This window comes from Miniopterus schreibersii (genome assembly GCF_964146895.1).
Source record: "Miniopterus schreibersii genome assembly, chromosome: 5".
In the NCBI taxonomy this organism is placed as follows: domain Eukaryota; kingdom Metazoa; phylum Chordata; class Mammalia; order Chiroptera; family Miniopteridae; genus Miniopterus; species Miniopterus schreibersii.
In genome coordinates, this window is record NC_138106.1 from 29,857,437 (window position 1) to 29,874,620 (window position 17,184).

A 17,184-nucleotide genomic window follows, 5' to 3' on the forward strand; every position below is an offset into this window, starting at 1 on the left:
AATTTTATTCATCTTTACAAAATCTGTTGAAGGCATAGTGTGTGGTAGTAACTGTGCTAGGTGCCAGAGACGTAGTGATAGACACAGAAATGGTCTCTGACATACGGATTGTAAGGACAGAAATAATTAAGTACTATATACAATACTATGTGATAAGAGCCATGGTGAAAGGACAAGTTCTGAGTTGTTAAGTGACATCTGGAAAGTACATAGAAGAGATTGTGGTGGAGGAACAAACTTTCCCCTACCCTTAAGGTTCTTCTGGCTGGTCTAATAATCAAATAGACATGAGACAGATTAGCAAGAGAAAATAACCAAATTTAGTACATACATATGTATGGCAAACCCACATACATGAGACTCACATGCAGGAGAGGTTCAGAGATAGGAAGGGGGGGTTGAGGTGTATAGGAATCCTGAGCTGGGGATGAGGTAATGCTCCCTGGGGGTCATGGCAGGGTGATAAGGAGAGCAGATGTTTAGTAAATAAAAGTATGCCCTGACAGGTAGGTGGGTCAAAAAGGTTATCACTGATAATCCCTTTTGGGCAAGGGCTCTAATTCAAATTCTTCTAGGAGGTTAAGCGGGGGTGAGGCAGAAATTTCTCTTGATCCTGCAGCTAAAGTGGCCTTTAGCTCAAAACAATCTGCATACCACAGAAGCACATCTTGGGGTGAGTCATTCTGGACCCCCACAAGGCCTCAAGCAAGACTGGCTTCAAGAAGAATCCTTGTATATGAATTAGACAAAGGGCAGGTGACAAAGAAGCTTTCCAGGCAGGAAAGGCCAGAGAGAGACAGGGAGAGGGGAGGGGAGGGGAGGGGAGGGGAGGGGAGGGGAGGGGAGGGGAGGGGAGGGGAGGGGAGGGGAGGGGAGGGGAGGGGAGGGGAGGGGAGGGGAGGGGGGGAGCATGTGTGTCCCTGCTACCTTATTAGTATGGGGCAGAGAAGAGGAGGGGAGGGGACAGGAGGGGAGAGGACAGGAGTGGAGGGGAGAAGGAAGGGGGGTAGGGGGGAGAGCATGTGTGCCTGTGGTGCCTCATTAGTATTGAAACTATTTCAGTGTAGCTGACTGTATGTTCTGTACAGCAACAAAAACTTTTGAGGTTTCTGGTGTTTATATTTTTACACTTTTCTTTGGCTCAGATATAGAACTCTTTATTCTACTGTCATAATGACTTCCTACATGCCATCATTTAGCTCTTAGATAATGGGAGCTTTATAGGTGTTCCTGACTAATTTCAGGTGCCTAGGGCAGATATGTAAATACATTCCCAAGTTTGTCATAATGAGTGAGGATTGATGTGTGTGTTTATTCTCTTATGGGGAACTCAGAATGTGATGATTGTAGTGTCTTCACTGACAGACATTCCATCTCAGGCTACTTTTGGTGAAGTTAGGTAACACGGCATATATGTTACTTTATGCAATTGTACTGGACAAAGGAGTACTCTATTCTGAAATGAACCACAGCCAGGATTTTAAATCAGAGATTTGTGGCATTAAAATGATTGAATGTGCCTTAGATAATAAATGGTCCAGCTCCCTCATTGTACAGATGGGGAAACTGAGACACAGGAAATGAAAGAGAGAACTCTGTGAGGGGAATTTTTTAATGTCATGTTTGTTTTTATTTCTAATACTTTTGAGAAAACTTGTCTAGTTGTTTGCCTTTTCTATTGTTTACATAATGTATATAATCAATTTTTCATTAATAAGCTAGTAAATATGGTATGTTGCTCTTTTCAAATTGAAAATAAAAGAACTATTAAAGGGGGAGACATTTGAGCCTTGAATTTTTTCTTTTTAAGTGGTCTGACCAAAGCTAAAAGTTAGGGAATTCTAGAGGGTGAAGGTAGAATTAAAAAAAAAATTTGTTTTAGTGTCTAATGGGACACAGAACTTAAATAAATTGACTGATTTTCGTGATCTACTTTCTCTCTCACTTAAAAATGAATAAAGGTAAATCTCCAATTTGTCGGTCATCCTTGCTAGAGATTATTTCCTGTGAGGCACAGCAGTTTCAGTTGCACTCACTGTGTACCTATTAATAAAGCAGTGCAAATATCTGTATCCTCTCGCAGGTGAGGACCCGAGGCACGCCCAGGGTGTATGGAGCATTTCTTTATGGTCTCTCAGCTCATAAGTAACACCAAGGGTACAGCTGATGTCAGAATGTAGTGACATCGGTGCTCTGTTCCCACTGGGTGGAAGGAGCGGTCGGCAAGGGGGGGAGGCGGGGGAGACCATGGGAGAGGGGAGGGGAGAAGAGAGGCAGGAAGGAGGAGGTTTGGCTTGTCGTTTGCTGATTCTCTGCCCCTCACAGTGTGTAGCAGTCGGACGTTATTGCTCTCAGTGCTCATAATCATCCTCTGAAGTAGGTGTTATCCCCATTTCACAGCTGAGGAAGCTGAGTCCCAAAGAAGCTGCACTCCTCACCCAGCTGCCCAGCTCCTGTTGGAGACACCCCGAGCTTGCCTTTCCACCACTGCACAACCTCGGGCCCCATGCTCTTATCTCTGTGTTTTTAAAACGGTTGTTGCAAAATTCGCTTTCAATTTTATTTTATTTCTACAAGAGAAGCAGATGAGAAACACTAAAAACAAACAAAATTCTGGCTCCACACCGTGGTGTATTGGTAGCATCCACCCTCTTTGGGGGGGAGGGGGACGATGTAAATGCACTTTGGGACTAAAGCGAAAGTAGGGAATTAAAAGTTAATATTCAAGCGGAAACAAAGCCACGTTTTGTGAAGCACACATTAATAGCAGTGCATTGGATCAAAGGATGTGATCTCACTTCATAGTAAAACAGGTCCAGCAAGCCCAGGTAACTCAGGAAGCAGAATGGTAATTATTCACAGGAGAAGGCAGGCAGGATACTGTTACAATACTACAGTAGAAAGTCAGGAGGTCACGGAGCTCGCAGGTAACTGAAACACCTTGGAACTGTTTGGCCCCCTTTAAAAAGAAATAGTAAAATGGGAGAGAATGAAGCAGGTTTGCCTCACACGTCCTTGCAAGGTAAGTGCCAGCAGCCTCGGGAACGTGTGGTCAGGAATTTAAGCAGCAGTGTCCATTACAGCGTTCCAGGGTGTGCGTGTGCGTGCGTGTGCGCGCCCCGCCGAGTTTCAGGTGTGCTCCGAGGGTGGGGAGCAGAGGGGGGGATTGTTTCAGAAGGCGCTAGCTGTCTCTGCAGCAACTCGACCAGCACAGACAGACACATCCGTGGAGCACAGGGAGAGCCTTGTGCTCACGCCCCGGTGGAGTGGTGGGGAAATGGTGCAACCAACCTCTGGTACATTTTTCATGTTAGACCTTTTCCAACAGTGACAGAATATTGATTTTTGTCTCCCCTTGTACAGTTTTTATTTGTAATCAAGTTATTCCTTTGCTGGGATTTAGTAGCTAAGTGTCCTTGTCCTAATGTAACTATGTTTTGAAGGTAGAAAACAGGATCTCAGAAGAGAGCAAGTCAGTTGGGAGAGCGGTTTATTTTACATGTCTTACTTAATCAGATACCTTTGTCCTTTGAAGGCATTGGCTATGTTGACATTGGCTTGGCTAGGCCTCTATGGTTCCTCGTGTTGATAGAAACAAGTACAAGTTTGCTCACACTTTTCACCTTTTTGAGGGAGAAAAGTTCTTTCTTTAAAAAAAAAATGGGCCTAATGCTTATTTTTTACCGTGGTTTTTAGTAACCTATTCTCTTATGAATTATTTGCCACCTTTACAAGTAACATTATAATCAACATACTTAAAAAAACCTATGTATAATGTCATTTTTATTTGTTTAATTATGTTCTTGTGAAGGTACCACCAAAAAAATCCACAAACCACCCAGTTTTCCATAGCGTACGTATGATCAAACATATATAACCACATCTGTGAGATATAACACATGCAAGAATAACAATAAGATGATTATAGACATGTCTGATGATAAAAGTAGAGCATCCAATTTATAGTTAAATTATCTCTCATAATACCTGTGTTTTTTCTTTATTTTCCTGAATCATTTTTCCACTTAATCTGCTTAAGAATCTCAGAATCTTATTATTTCTGTATGTTTCCTAAATACATTTTTGAAATACTGCATAAAATGCTATTGTAGAGCATTTTTAATTTAAAGATTAGTTTAAAAAGTAATTTAGTGCATTCCATTAAGAAAAACATGGCAAAAGGCTCCTTTTGCACAATTCTATAAAATAATTTATTTTTGTTGAATTATATGATTCTTACTTGTGCCTGACTAAATTGTGTGAAGAAGTATGTGTTGTTTATGTAATAATGATTTTGTATAAAATGTGTATGAGTGTTTGGCAACCACCCGCGCAGCCTCGCCGAGGACTGTGTGGCTACATCACCTGTGCCGGCATTCAAGGGACTGCAGTAAACTAAGGAATCACCAGGCCTCTCCTCTCTCCCCTGACATCCCTTCGTGTGTCAGAATCATGAGTAATATTTCGTTCTTATTTTAGAGTCTTAGACTATGTATAGATTTTCTGTTTGTGTTTTTTTTTCTTCTGACACTTCTATGTATGTTACCTTTCTGGTGCTAGGTCCCACTGTAAAAGGGGGATATGTATACAATTACTTTTAGAATTAATAATTAGTTTGTATAAGGAAAAATGCACAAAGTTTAAAACAAAAGCTATAGTAAATAATTTGAATGTCGTGGTTTCAGTTAGGAAATGATGTGTGTACATCTATAAACCTGCTGTAGTTGGAGAATGCTTGTGAGATCAGTTCTATCCCAGGGTATTTTCCCTTGCACATTCCATGGAAACCTTTCAATAAGGAATGTGTTCTCTTCTCATCTTATCTGAGTTAAACCTATCCTTGGTAGATCTATAAAGAGTTCATATATATCTTCTTGGAATATTGAAATGGTTCCATCAGAATGGTATTTGCCTTAGGATTATTAAGTGAACCTATTAATCAGGTGAGAGTTAATGAGAAGCAAAGGTACTTGGTTGTTGGTTTTAAATTATTTCTGGATTTATTTTAAATTAAAAAGGAAATCACTATGGGGATAATTTGCAGCTTTATTTGTATGAGTGAAGGTAAGAGGTTTTGATAAGTGTGTTTAATATTTTATAAAAGAAATCTAGATAGATCCTGGATTCTTCGTTTATGTAATGTTCTAACATTATTCTATATCCCATCCTATAACTGAGCTTGAGTTTAAAAGTATCAAAGTAAATAAAAAGACATTTTGAAATGTTTAATTTTGCCTTGACTTACAGCATTTATAAAAAGATTCTGAAGTTCTACATATGAGTGTCCTCTAATAGAAACGACTGTATTCAAATACTACATTTTGTACAGTAAACAAGTGGGTGATTTGTGTGCTTTGGCTATGAAGATTGTAAGTTACAGTAGCTTGTTATTAGACCTCCATCATGTGCGTTGAATAATGTCTTCAAGACTATGTATCCTACCTAGATTGTCACCGTAGACAGTGTCAGTGATTATTCATTTTAGTGCTATTTCCCCAAAGCTAGTTGAGTGAGCCCTGGTTAGTGGAGCCCAGAATCTATCACCATTTAACATTTCCAGTGGTATTGGGAACCTCTTTTTCTCCAAATGAAAGTGAAGGTTATCTCTTTGAGCATTGCCATTTGCTGAGAAAAGGAAGCATCACTTCCTTGCATAATACCCGCAAACTCACGTGTACCACTGAGTGGCACTTGGGTTAGTCGTGACAGTAGTGAAAGGTTATGGCTGGGATGACAGAGGGCGGCAGCTTCCTTCTTGGAAAGGAACTCCCTGGAAAATTCCTGAAGCTAAGGTTTTTCCAGAGGCTACCCTTGGACAGGTAATGGTCACTTACCTTTTTTCTACTTCTCTCAGAATTTTTATTGACTGGTAGGGCAGACTCTAGTCAAAATTGTAAAAAAAGGAAAGAATCTATTATTATCCAGCTATGTTCCTCACCCCTGGAGGCCCTCCTACCTCAGCAACTCAGACCCCATGAACTTTTTCCATTTTATTTCTTCCCTCTTCCTTGGTCAAATATGTCCAAGGCCACTTCCGTCACCGTAAAGGATATAAAATGCAAATTCATTCTTGGGGTTATTTGAACAAAAGGTACCTCTGAGTTCAATACCAGAAAACCTCGTGAGAGATTTCTTTGGGTGGAGTCTCCTCTGGGCTGCTCAGCACAGCCTCGGCACTTAGGCTGCCTACTGCCAGCTGCTTGGATGTGTTTGAGCATCTTGTAATTATAGGCCTCCTTTGTACCTCAGTTCTTCTTAGTTCTCTAGATCTAGGAAACCACACAGGTCTGCAAAAACTAGAACTCAGAGGAAAATGTCTCTAAGTCCAGAAGGGTTGGCTACACCCTGTGGAATTCAAGGCCAACTTTAGACAGCAATCAGCAGAGAGCTCTTTGCTAACACACTGAAGGAGAATTTGGTTGTCAGAGTTAGGGTGGAAAGTCTGTAGATTATTCAATTTTTCAAGGTAGGAGGGAGCTTAGAGGGCCTCGAGTCCAATATTTCAACTCTGTACAGTAGCAAACAGAGATCCCATGAAGAAAATTGTCTTTGATTTCTCAGAAGCAGTTGCCAAGTCTCCACCCTAGCTGTCCAGAGCCTGTAATTTTATAAAGGAATTTGGCACATTATTTTCTGGAGGCATTTACTTTCCTTTTTAAAAAGGGAAAATCGGGCTCATAAGTGCTTTCCATATAGACATCTTTTAGTTTCTATAGTTATGACCTGAAAAGAATTGTGCAGTATTCAATCAGGCTATTGAAACCTGGCCCGTCTCATTTGGGTTTTCTCTTGACTCCATGAAAGTTTCACTGACCTTTAAGACATTTACTTAACTTTCATCACAACCAGGAGAAGTTGGTTTGCCGTGAATGTTTCTCATGATACAGCCAGTTTTTAGAAATTATTTTATTTGGCTAGTAAAAGAAAAAAAAATCTAGGCAGAAAGGTGCCTTAGTGTCTGTGCTCCTAAGTTGCAGCCGGAGGGCAGCAGGACCGTGTTCGCCAACCTGTTACACTGGTTCCCGTGCATGTTTACTCTCTGTGGTGGAGAAAATATCTCTGCATTCATCGTCCTGAACCATGCCTGTGAGTGCCTTGAAATGTTTCTAAAACTCCAAAGAGGACGGACCAGTTTGTGAGTCTCCCTTCCCAGCTATGGACCTTTAACAGCATTTTCAGTTTAGAGACATGCAAGGGGCTCTTGCTCCAGGAGGAAGACTTTCACTCTCTCATAGTGATAGGGTGGAACACAAAGAACTAAGACATCCTGGAGCTGATACTTTGATATTGAGATAGCAGGGCGTTTTGGAGTTGAAGTTCTGCTGGAGAGGCCTTATCTAAGGACAGAATCGAGAACATTTGGAGCAAGTAAAATTGCAGAGAATGTTAAGGCATGAAATCCCAGGTGCGTCTGATGTACACGGGAAAAATGCACGTGAGGATGGCTTCGGGACTTTCCCCAGGTGCAAGGCAGAATCCTTGGAGCAGGCAGATGACATTTGGATATGAACTCTGACATAGTGTATAAGAAATAGTTAATGAAAACAACATAACTGAGCTGAGGAGATCCCCTTTCCTTGTCTTTTTAACTATAAATAGGAACTTTACCTTATTAGAAATAAAATAGCAAGCAAGATCTTTGAATGGGACATGAGATGAATGTTAGAAACATGGTCCTTAGTTGAAACCTGATGCTGAGGGAAAAAGCAATTTTCAAACACTTTGAAATTTAGAGTTTGTTCCTATACTTTTAAATGGTGTGAAAAGCATAGTTTAATCCCCTTTGATTTAAATGATATTTTATGGCACTGAAATTGTTTTAAAGGGAAACGTTTTAAGTTTCAATTAAAGTCACTATAAAATCTTCTTGAAGAAAAGGTGATGCATACCTACAGGATGACTTGATTGTTTAAACATTATTATTAATAATGCAATTAAATTTTTTTCATATATTTAAAAGATTGGATCTGCCTTTGAATCTGCTTTCTTTTTCTTAAAGAAACGAAACAAAGAGTCAGTAATAATTTGATGATTATACATGTATAAACACCATGTAATTGCTAGGTTGTATGCCTGTTCTCTAGAATTTGGAAAGAGTTTAAACAAATTTAGCTAAGTCAGGGAGGCAGTAAGCCAACATGTGTATTAAAGTTTTTTGGGTGGGAAGATTATTAACCAAACATGTGCTTAACTTATTATTGGGAGATATTACACTTGATACATAACGTTGAAGGGAAAATGGGTGACTGAGAAGATTGGGAAGAAAATGTGATTAGGATGAAAACACTTAAAAAGGGCGTTGAGCTTCCGTTGATCCCTTGAGCTTCTAATCTCTCTTCAGGAAAAGTATATGTAAATAGTTTTGTATGACAGGGCTATTTTGTTGCTCTGTTGATAGATGTTTAACTGTCTCCACAGCTGAACAGTTTGGAGGGTGCATTTATAAATGCTTTTATGATTTATATTGAAATGTAACCCACCTGTCATCTTTAAACCCCTCATCAGTGTATTGCAAGTTGTGTATTGTGTGCTAAAAAAACTGAGTATGACTTAGAGGATAAGTATAAAATCCTGCCTACTAAAAAAACAATCTCCTAAGAGACATATTTTGGAAAAGTCAGCTACTAAATTTAATGTAATTCATATGAACATGCAAAAGATGTGCACATACACCTGTTAAACAACAAAATCAACTTGCTGTTTAACAATCAGACAGTTCTCATTTTGAGAACTGATTAAATTCTTGGAACCTTTCATCTCTGTGATTCGTTTTCTCAAAAGTGAGTTCCTTTGAAAACAGGGCATGAGAAACAAGAGAATTGAAGGGTCATCCTGCTTTGTCTTCCTCTTTGTTTATGGACCTTTAACGCAATCACAGGCAAGTCTCATCTTCCCTTCCCTTAAACTATTAACAAATCTTGCAAAATTCTACATCGCATCCACATTTCTTGATGGCAGATTTCTGAGGTGGAGAAATGTACTCTGGTGAAAAGGGGAGCGTGCTTCCACTCTTGCCAATTCTTGATTATAGGTATTGTTGTATTTTTCTTGGCTATTGTTATAAATATAAACAGGTACTTAAGAATTTATAGAGGAACCTAGGGATTTATAGAGAGTTTCATAGAGGAGATGGGATGTAAACTGACTCTGGCAGGTTTGGTAAAAGTAGAATAAGTAGCCAGAATGAAGAAAGTCTTTCCTGACGAAATGAACACTAGAAAAAAGGCCTCAATGGAATCTATCCAAGTAGTCACTTGCTTTAGTCTTCTCTCTTATTGAAAACAAGAAGGATTTTCCAAGAATTTCTACTTTGAAATAGGCTACAAGTTAGTAAGCACAATAGAAAATAAGGTTAAAATAAAACAACAGTTAAAATTTGTATACAAAATATACACCAGAACATGTAAACAGCTACCAAACAGGTCACAAATGTGCTGTCAAGCCTCACAGCAGCCAAAGGAAAGTAAGAAATTGGTTTTAAAATTTATGGTGTTCAAATGATATAAAAAGATATCAGTTATTAAAGAGATGCATAGATTTCTCCATTAGAAATGGCTTTAGAAATCAGCATAATTTCTCTAGGTCACAGGAAACAGGCCTGCATAGAAGAGAGGGTTTTTATTAGGCAACAATGAGAAATACAGTTTGAAAAGATATAGAGGTAAAGAAAATAGTATTATTGAACTCATATCAGAATCTTAATATGGACAATTTTCTTTTGAGCTGCATAAGCTTCTGCACCATTTTCTGACATTTATATAAAAATAAAATACACAGAAAAAATGTAAACATAAATCTGAAAATAAAAAGAAAGAAAAATAAAACAAAAAAATAATTAAGAGCCCTGGCTGGTGTGGCTCAGTTGGTTGGAGGCCTATCCTGTACACCGGAAGGGGGCGGGTTCGATTCACAGTCAGGACACATACCCAGGTTGCAGGTTCAGTCCTTGGTCAGGGCCTGTACAGGTGGCAATATATCGGTGTTTCTCATCCACATTGATGTTTCTCTCTCCCTCTCTCTCTCTCTCTCTCCCCCTTCCTCTCTCTCCAATAAAAAAAGAATAATTAAGAAATACAGGCAATAAAATTTAAATTATTATATAACTGAAATAGTCACACTGTTAAAATTTCACAATATAAAATAGGTCATTTTGAAAAGTAGGCAGCTATATATATTTTATAAGCATGTGGTATTACTCACGTGTCTCCTCTCCTCTGGAGTTTCTACTGGATTTTATATAGGTGTTTATGTTCATTTTGGCTACTGAGGGTTCAGTCCAGTCACTGTGGCAGGTTTGGTTAGGGAAGGGGAAGTAGGAAGGGCAGGGTCAAAGAGTAAGACTAAAGAAAAGCACATTGGTATGGATGATATCCATATTACATTATAAATCTACTTTGGAGACTTGATAAACTTCAGGTGCAGTGAGGTATTGATACTGCCTTAAGTTTTTATTTTGGACAAGGGTAAATAGGAATTTGTGGGGAGAGGGGGAGAAAAATTTAATAAGAAAATAGTAATGTTTTCATTCCTGAGTTTGAGTTCCCATCAGTTTTAGGCTTATATTTTATATTACTTTTAGTTTAGCATTTGACCTCTAGGGATTTCTTTTAGGCATCATCTTTTTTTCTAGATTACAAAACTTGTAATATTGCTTATATTTCCAGGAATTAGTAATTACTAAATTGTATTTGTCAAAACACTCTTGTGTGACTTAATAACATAATTCACATTGGCATTGGTATTTAGTTCATAGAATCTTCTGGAAAGATAGTCTTCACATGTAATTTGCATTTACCTACATTGATTAGTTAGTAAATAATTTATCTTTATAATCACATAAATAAAAAGCAGGGGTAATTAGTATTCATTTGGTACTAATTCAAAGGAGGCATTTACTAAGCTTATATGAATCTCACAACTATCTTGGCCTTCTCTCTTCCAACAAACACACCAACTTGTGCCCTTCTAAGACCTCTAGGTACTGATAGTTTCTGCTGAACTACCTATGGTTTGTTCCTTTCTGTCATTCAGCTATCAGATCAAATATCATCCCAGCTATACCTTCTCTAGTCTCTCCAACTAAAGCAGCCAGTCTCTATCTCAATGCCTGTGATTTTATTTCTTTCACTGTCTCACCATAAGTCATTTTTTGTATATTTGTTTATTGCCTATATCCCTGCAGTAAAATGTTCTCTCTCTGAGATGAAAGACCATAGCTGACTTGTTTATTGCTGTATTTCCAGTGCCTAGAACCATAGCTAACACACAGTATATTTTCAAGTATAATTGTAATATACTCAGAACAAAAACAAACATAAAATGCAATTTACATTTATTCCAACATGAAAATTAGTTGAGCATAAAGTAGCAGTTATTTAACATGGTAAATACAAAACAAAATAAAACAAGATGCCTTAACTAAGAAAAAAAAAAAAGGTAAATAAAAATGTCTTAAAATTGAAGGAGACCTTTTTCTAAAAGAAGGAGCCCTCCTTTAATGCGGAAGGAGGAAGGGGTTGCGGAAACCACATTTCTGGCTCACATAACTGATGAGAGTATAATAAGAGATTGGGAACAGTGCATCAGCATTCAAAATCCGAGAATTTGCTTGTCCTTACTTCTTCTGGCCCTGGGCTTACCTAGAAGAGCTCTCAAGAAGTCTAAGTATGAAGTAATGATGGTGGCGGTGGTGGTGGTGATAGAGGAAGCATTTATTAAGTGTCTGTTAGGTGCCAGGGACTATTCTAAGTGCTCAACATGCATTACTTTATTTAGTCTTCACAACCACCCAGTGAGGAGTATATATGCTCAATCAATACAAATATAAAATAATTATGTGACTATACCATCCTTATAAACTAGAAAGCTGCCCTCCTGTTCTGTTTGAAATTCATCATCCTCCCCATCCATCAGCACGTAGTGATGAAGAGCTCAGTTTATTTGACACAAAAAGAAATAAGTTTGAGAACTACTGGAGATTAAATTGGTGTTTGCTTATATTAATGCGGAAGGAGGAAGGGGTTGTGGAAACTACATTTCTGACTCACATGACTGGGAGAATATTATTTTTAACTGATTTAGGGTATGTAGGGTGGGGAACAGTTTATAGATGAGAAATATAACAGGACTGCTTTAAACAAGATGATTTTGAACTGTAAGTGTTATATATTGATGAAAATGTCCAGCACTTAAGTTGCAAAAATGACACTAGGCCTTGGGAGAGAGACCTAGGATGAAGTTAAAACACTTGGAAGGTATTGAAACTGAAGTCATAGGTGGCCTCATAGATAGATGAGATTATACAAAGATAGATGTTAAAGTCAGAAGAGGGGGAGAGCGATGGCAGGGCCTAGAAAACACTAACGTGTAACATCTGAAGGGAACTGAAAGACACTGAGATGGGGCTGTGGGCGGGAGAGAAGATGCAGTGGCAGAGTTTATAGGGGTGCGTACTGGGGTTCCCATGCAAGGGGTGAGGCATCCCACCTGACCGAACAAGGCGGTAGCCAGGATTTGGCGGCTCAGAGGGAATGAAGGTGAGGCATGGGAGAGAAAGGACTTGAGGATTCCCGGGAGTGAGGGGCAAGGAGAAGACACCATTACAAAGCCAAGCCATGAGAGGCCCGGGGTCGCAGAAGTCCCCTAAGGGTGTGGGCAGTGAGCACAGCAGGGAGTGAAGGAAGGCGGGCGACCAGGGGAGGCCCTTGCACCGCCAGGGTGCCAGGGCTCTATGCAAGTTTCCGTTTTCACAAATGAAACGGTGTCAGTGAGGGTGAAGGTGCTGGCATAGGAGTGCCCGAGGAAGGCGAGGACTTGGCCCGTCAGGAGCAGGAGGGCACGCTCCTTCGGGCAGGGAGGTAAGGAGAGCGAGCGTAATGACAGCCCCCTGGTCCCCGGGAAGGGGGCGGCGGGCGAGCCAGAGGGCCTGCGCGGGGCGGGAAGGGTGACTTCAGCCAGCCAGAGCCAGGGTGGCTGTGTGGGGCGCTCAATCCACGAGAGGGAAATAAACGGATCGGGCAGAGTCAGCCTCAGGGAAGTTGGGAGGTAGGGTCAGCGAATGTGGGAAAAGCAGCAGGAAAAAATTGTGGGCTGATTATTAAGACATGAGTAAGTTTGTGTGTGAGTGTGTGTGTGTGTGTGTGTGTGTGTGTGTGAGTGAGTGAGTGGCTTGTCTGCAGATTTAGCCAGAGATTATTACTCTGGAATACGGATTTAAGCTTTGCCATGCACCGCCCACCAAGCCTACTCCAGCTGGTTACCTTCAGGTCGCATGCCACTGGACGAGCGCCGAGCTAGAAGACAGTAGCTTCATTCCAAATTCACCCAGCTTTTGAAAAGCAGCGGGACACCCAGGCTTCTCCACTGCCCCTAAGCTTTTATAGTGGTATCTTCTCACTCATGTAACATTAGAAAAAAGCACATGTATCCCAGTGACCATGGAACAGGAATGAGACAGACCTTTGCCTCTGTTTGAACAAAGCAAAAATAAGATTGGGATCAATGTTTATTCACTCAGAAATTTCAAGACCATTGGATAATTAGTGATTCACGTTAGAGTTTGTATGATTATGTTTTTATTATTACTAATGAAAAGGACAACTAATACAATTGGGCACTTAGTAAATGCCAGTAAGGGGCAAAGCTAGGATTTAAACAGAGGACATATCTGACATCATTGTTTATTAACCTCTGCGTTTCCCAGGTGTACCGAGCTAACGAAAGGAAAAAAAACACACCAAAAAAACTCTTTAAGTAGTGTTTCAAATAGTTACCAGTTCTATTTATATGCAAAAATTAGTGACTATTAATTTTTATTACTGTAAAGAGCAATATTTTTTTCACAGTGCATTGTATAGCTATATATCTGCTTTCCTACGGATACTGTGTTTTATATAAACCGACATAACTTCCTGTATGCACACACTGTTTTCTGTTTGGGTACATCATGAATTCTCTTGTCCTACCTTGCCTCACATTCTTATGATATTTTCATCATATCTACATTCCTGGCACTTTTATTGAAGGTGATAAAGCTCTAAAACAATAGTTTGAAGTAAATAGGTTCTACTAAATTCAAGACTGTTTTGACAATTAGCCTTCAGTTTGAAGTTTTAGGTGAGGAACTGATGTAGAGGAATATAGATTTACCTCTACAAAATACACTGTAATGAGGTTTTTAAACAATAGGTGTTTTGCTCATGCAGAGGATATTTCCTCTTCAGTGTTTGTAACTTAACAAATCACATGAAAAAGCCATAAACTCCTTTATATCATCCATAAAGAAAATAAAAAATGTTGCATCACGTAAGTTTGACTTAGTCAATAATTCTAGGCTTAGCTTTAGGGTTTAAAGAGAAAATTATTCCTGCTACACATTTTAATTATACTATAAACTTTGGGAAATAACTATTGATCAGCATCTGGCATGAGGAAGTTGCTGCTTTCTTGTTCTGTAGCTAGTGAAAGTACGCCATACAGGCTAAAAATGAGGAATTTCAGAGGAACCAAAGGTAGTAGATGTACAGCAAAGGACATTTTTTTGATTGAACTTGAGAACCTTAAAAATTAGGAGACTTAAAGATCATCTCCTAGATGCAACTTTCTGCTAGAAACTAGGAAACCTCATTTTAGTTAGGAATTATATTACCATGTTTTAAGGAAAAGCTATTATCTAATGGTACTTTTGCTTATCTCTGATATTTTAATGCAAAAATAGGAGGGCCTAATTAGAAACCTTTTTTTCAACTTACATATTTAAGTTCTCCAAAGCTTATATAGAGTGGTGAACATTGTGATTATTATTTTAGAAGTAATTATTTCACACATTTTTATCTTTGAATCAGTAAATTAGGTCAAAACCTTCATTCTGTTAAAATTAGACATATCTAACATCTATGGTGGTAATGATGATGATGAAGATTAGGAAGAGAATAGTTACTAGTGCTGTTCAATTCCAATAGAAATTCCCAGATTGGGGTGAGGTGAAGAAGGAAACGATTCAGTGACAAAGAGCTCAATTGTGATACGGCTGTGAAAATAGCTGGGCTGGAGGTGGCCCTGGGGCGAGGTGCCCTGGAGGCAGGCCCCTCTCCTGCCACCCAGCTGTGCTCCTAGCAGGCCTGCTTTGCCCTGTGCTCGCCTCCTCCAGGCCTCCCTGGTCTGCTCTGTTCTCTACCAGTCTGCTCTGGCCTCTGCTGCTCTGCTCCTCTCTGCTCCAGCAGGATTTTAGTGTTTCAGCTGCAGCCAGGGAAACAGTCTTTGGTAGAAAGGGAAAGTGCACTCTCAGAGCCAGAGGGGACCTGCTTATATAGACAGAAGTCCCAGCCCCTGGCCCCTGATTGGTCCGTCCTCATGCACATGAGGATCCAAATCCTCACAGCCTGATTGTTCCATAGGCACTGCCCTGTTTGGTCATAATGGAGCCACTCTGTTTAGTCCCTAAAGAAGCTGATGGGGGATATAGCTAAAATGCTCCCGTTGGCTGGGGCCTTAAGCCTCAGTCCTCCTGGTTGGAACAGGGCTCCAGGAACTCCTTTTTAAGGGCTGGCTCCATGGCAGAAGCACAGCGCAGGCAGGCAGTTCAGCCCACGGGCAGGCAGTCCAGCACTGGCTTCTCCCTTAAGTGCAGTTTGCATGACAGGCTCCTGCTCATAAACGGCTGCTAAGCTCCGCTTAAAAAAAAAAAAAATTTGAGCCCATTTAGCCACCAGGAGCCCTCCTTAGTAGGTGTCTTCCCCACCACCCCCTCAGGGTTCACAATATATATGTCTTGTAGAGCTTCAAAATTCTCTGATTAAACATTCTATAATTATTCCCTCTTGAATTTCAGAATCTAATTAAAAGTGTGGTAATTAAACTTTGATACTGTGTTTGTTGCCTTGTTTGGTCAGTTTGGGGGCCTCAGTATCTTTATGACCCCAGCCATTAAAGATGCTATTTTGGGAGCATCAGCAGGGGGTCAGTATTGGCTTTTCTTGCCACAGGACACCCCCTACCCCCTCACAGTGGGAACTAATGAGTAGTAATCTTCACCCATTTCTTCCCAGCCCCTTTCTTCCTAACCCACAATGTAATTACATCCATTGGTTAAAGAACCTGTTAAGCAGTCCATGTGGATAATGCCCTTAAAAGTGACTCCAGATGCAGTGGTTTGCACTAATCAACTTAATTTTATGTAAAATCTGAAACTCAAAATATGACTTTTAAAACACAATATACGAGTTTGTAGTATTTCTTTATAAAGAAAAATGCAATGTTCTCCAATTGTGCTTTAATTTTTGGGGCTGCCATCTACTTTTCTTTGTAACTTTTGTGTATATTCTGGGTATAATCTGGTAAAGATAGGTTATAGACAGTCAATTTTTAGACATGTCAGTTATATGTAAAATTTCCAAACTTGCTTTAATTTTGTTTTAATCTTAAACATTGAAAGAGAAGCTATTGATAGCTATAGATTGTCTTTCATCCACATTATAACTCTTTCCAATGGTATATATTGAGAATTATGTAAAATAAGGCACGTTAGTCAGTGTAGTGCCTCTGAACAAACATTGGTCATAGGACTTAGGCATTTTATAAAAGTTTATGTTTTTAAAGGGGGTATGGGAAGGCTACAGTATGCCAGGTACTGATCCTGGGAATTTTATCCATCACTTCATTTTATTCTCACAACAATATATAAAGCTATTACCAGCTTTCAAGTTACCCTATGTGTTCAAATCATCTTGCCAGGAAGCAAATGAATAGAGATGTTAATGTGGAGATTATGAGACCCTGGTTCTTGTCTTCTTGAAGGAAAGATTTCAATCAAGAGACAAAGTGCAACAAAGTAAGTAAGAATTTATTGGCTGCAGCAAAAATATACTTAGGTCAGTGAAACAAGGAAAGGCATAGAAGTTAACAGGAGATCCTAGGCTGGTCTGAGAAGTCAGAGAAAAGGGGGCCTTGGAGACAGGTTCAGGAGGTTAGCCCAGGACAAGCTGCCATTGCCCATTGCTCCCCTGGTTGCAAATCTCATGGGGTCCCTTAGGAGGAAGAAGGGGTAGGAAATGGTGTGGGCGTACTCCCCTGGGGGAGAGCACACACTAAGTCCTTCATCCTAAGCATATTTATCTCTCTATTGCAAATGGAAACCTTAGGGGAGGTCTCAGGGGAGGGTCTCAACAGAATCTTCATCAGCTGTCC

The 17,184-nt window shown here is 39.8% G+C and overlaps 1 protein-coding gene across 2 annotated transcripts in view; it reads left to right on the top strand.

The window, feature by feature from the left end:
• Positions 1-2,858: 2,858 nt before the first annotated feature.
• NAALADL2 (N-acetylated alpha-linked acidic dipeptidase like 2) overlaps positions 2,859-17,184 on the top strand; it is a 661,226-nt gene continuing 646,900 nt past the window's right edge. The window contains exon 1 of one of the 2 annotated variants that reach the window (XM_081138571.1): positions 2,859-3,022. In XM_081138571.1, the coding sequence (XP_080994697.1) occupies positions 2,980-3,022 (43 nt within the window). In that variant the 5' untranslated portion in view covers positions 2,859-2,979. The remainder of the gene's footprint in view (positions 3,023-17,184) is intronic. The other variant, XM_081138570.1, reaches the window with a different exon arrangement.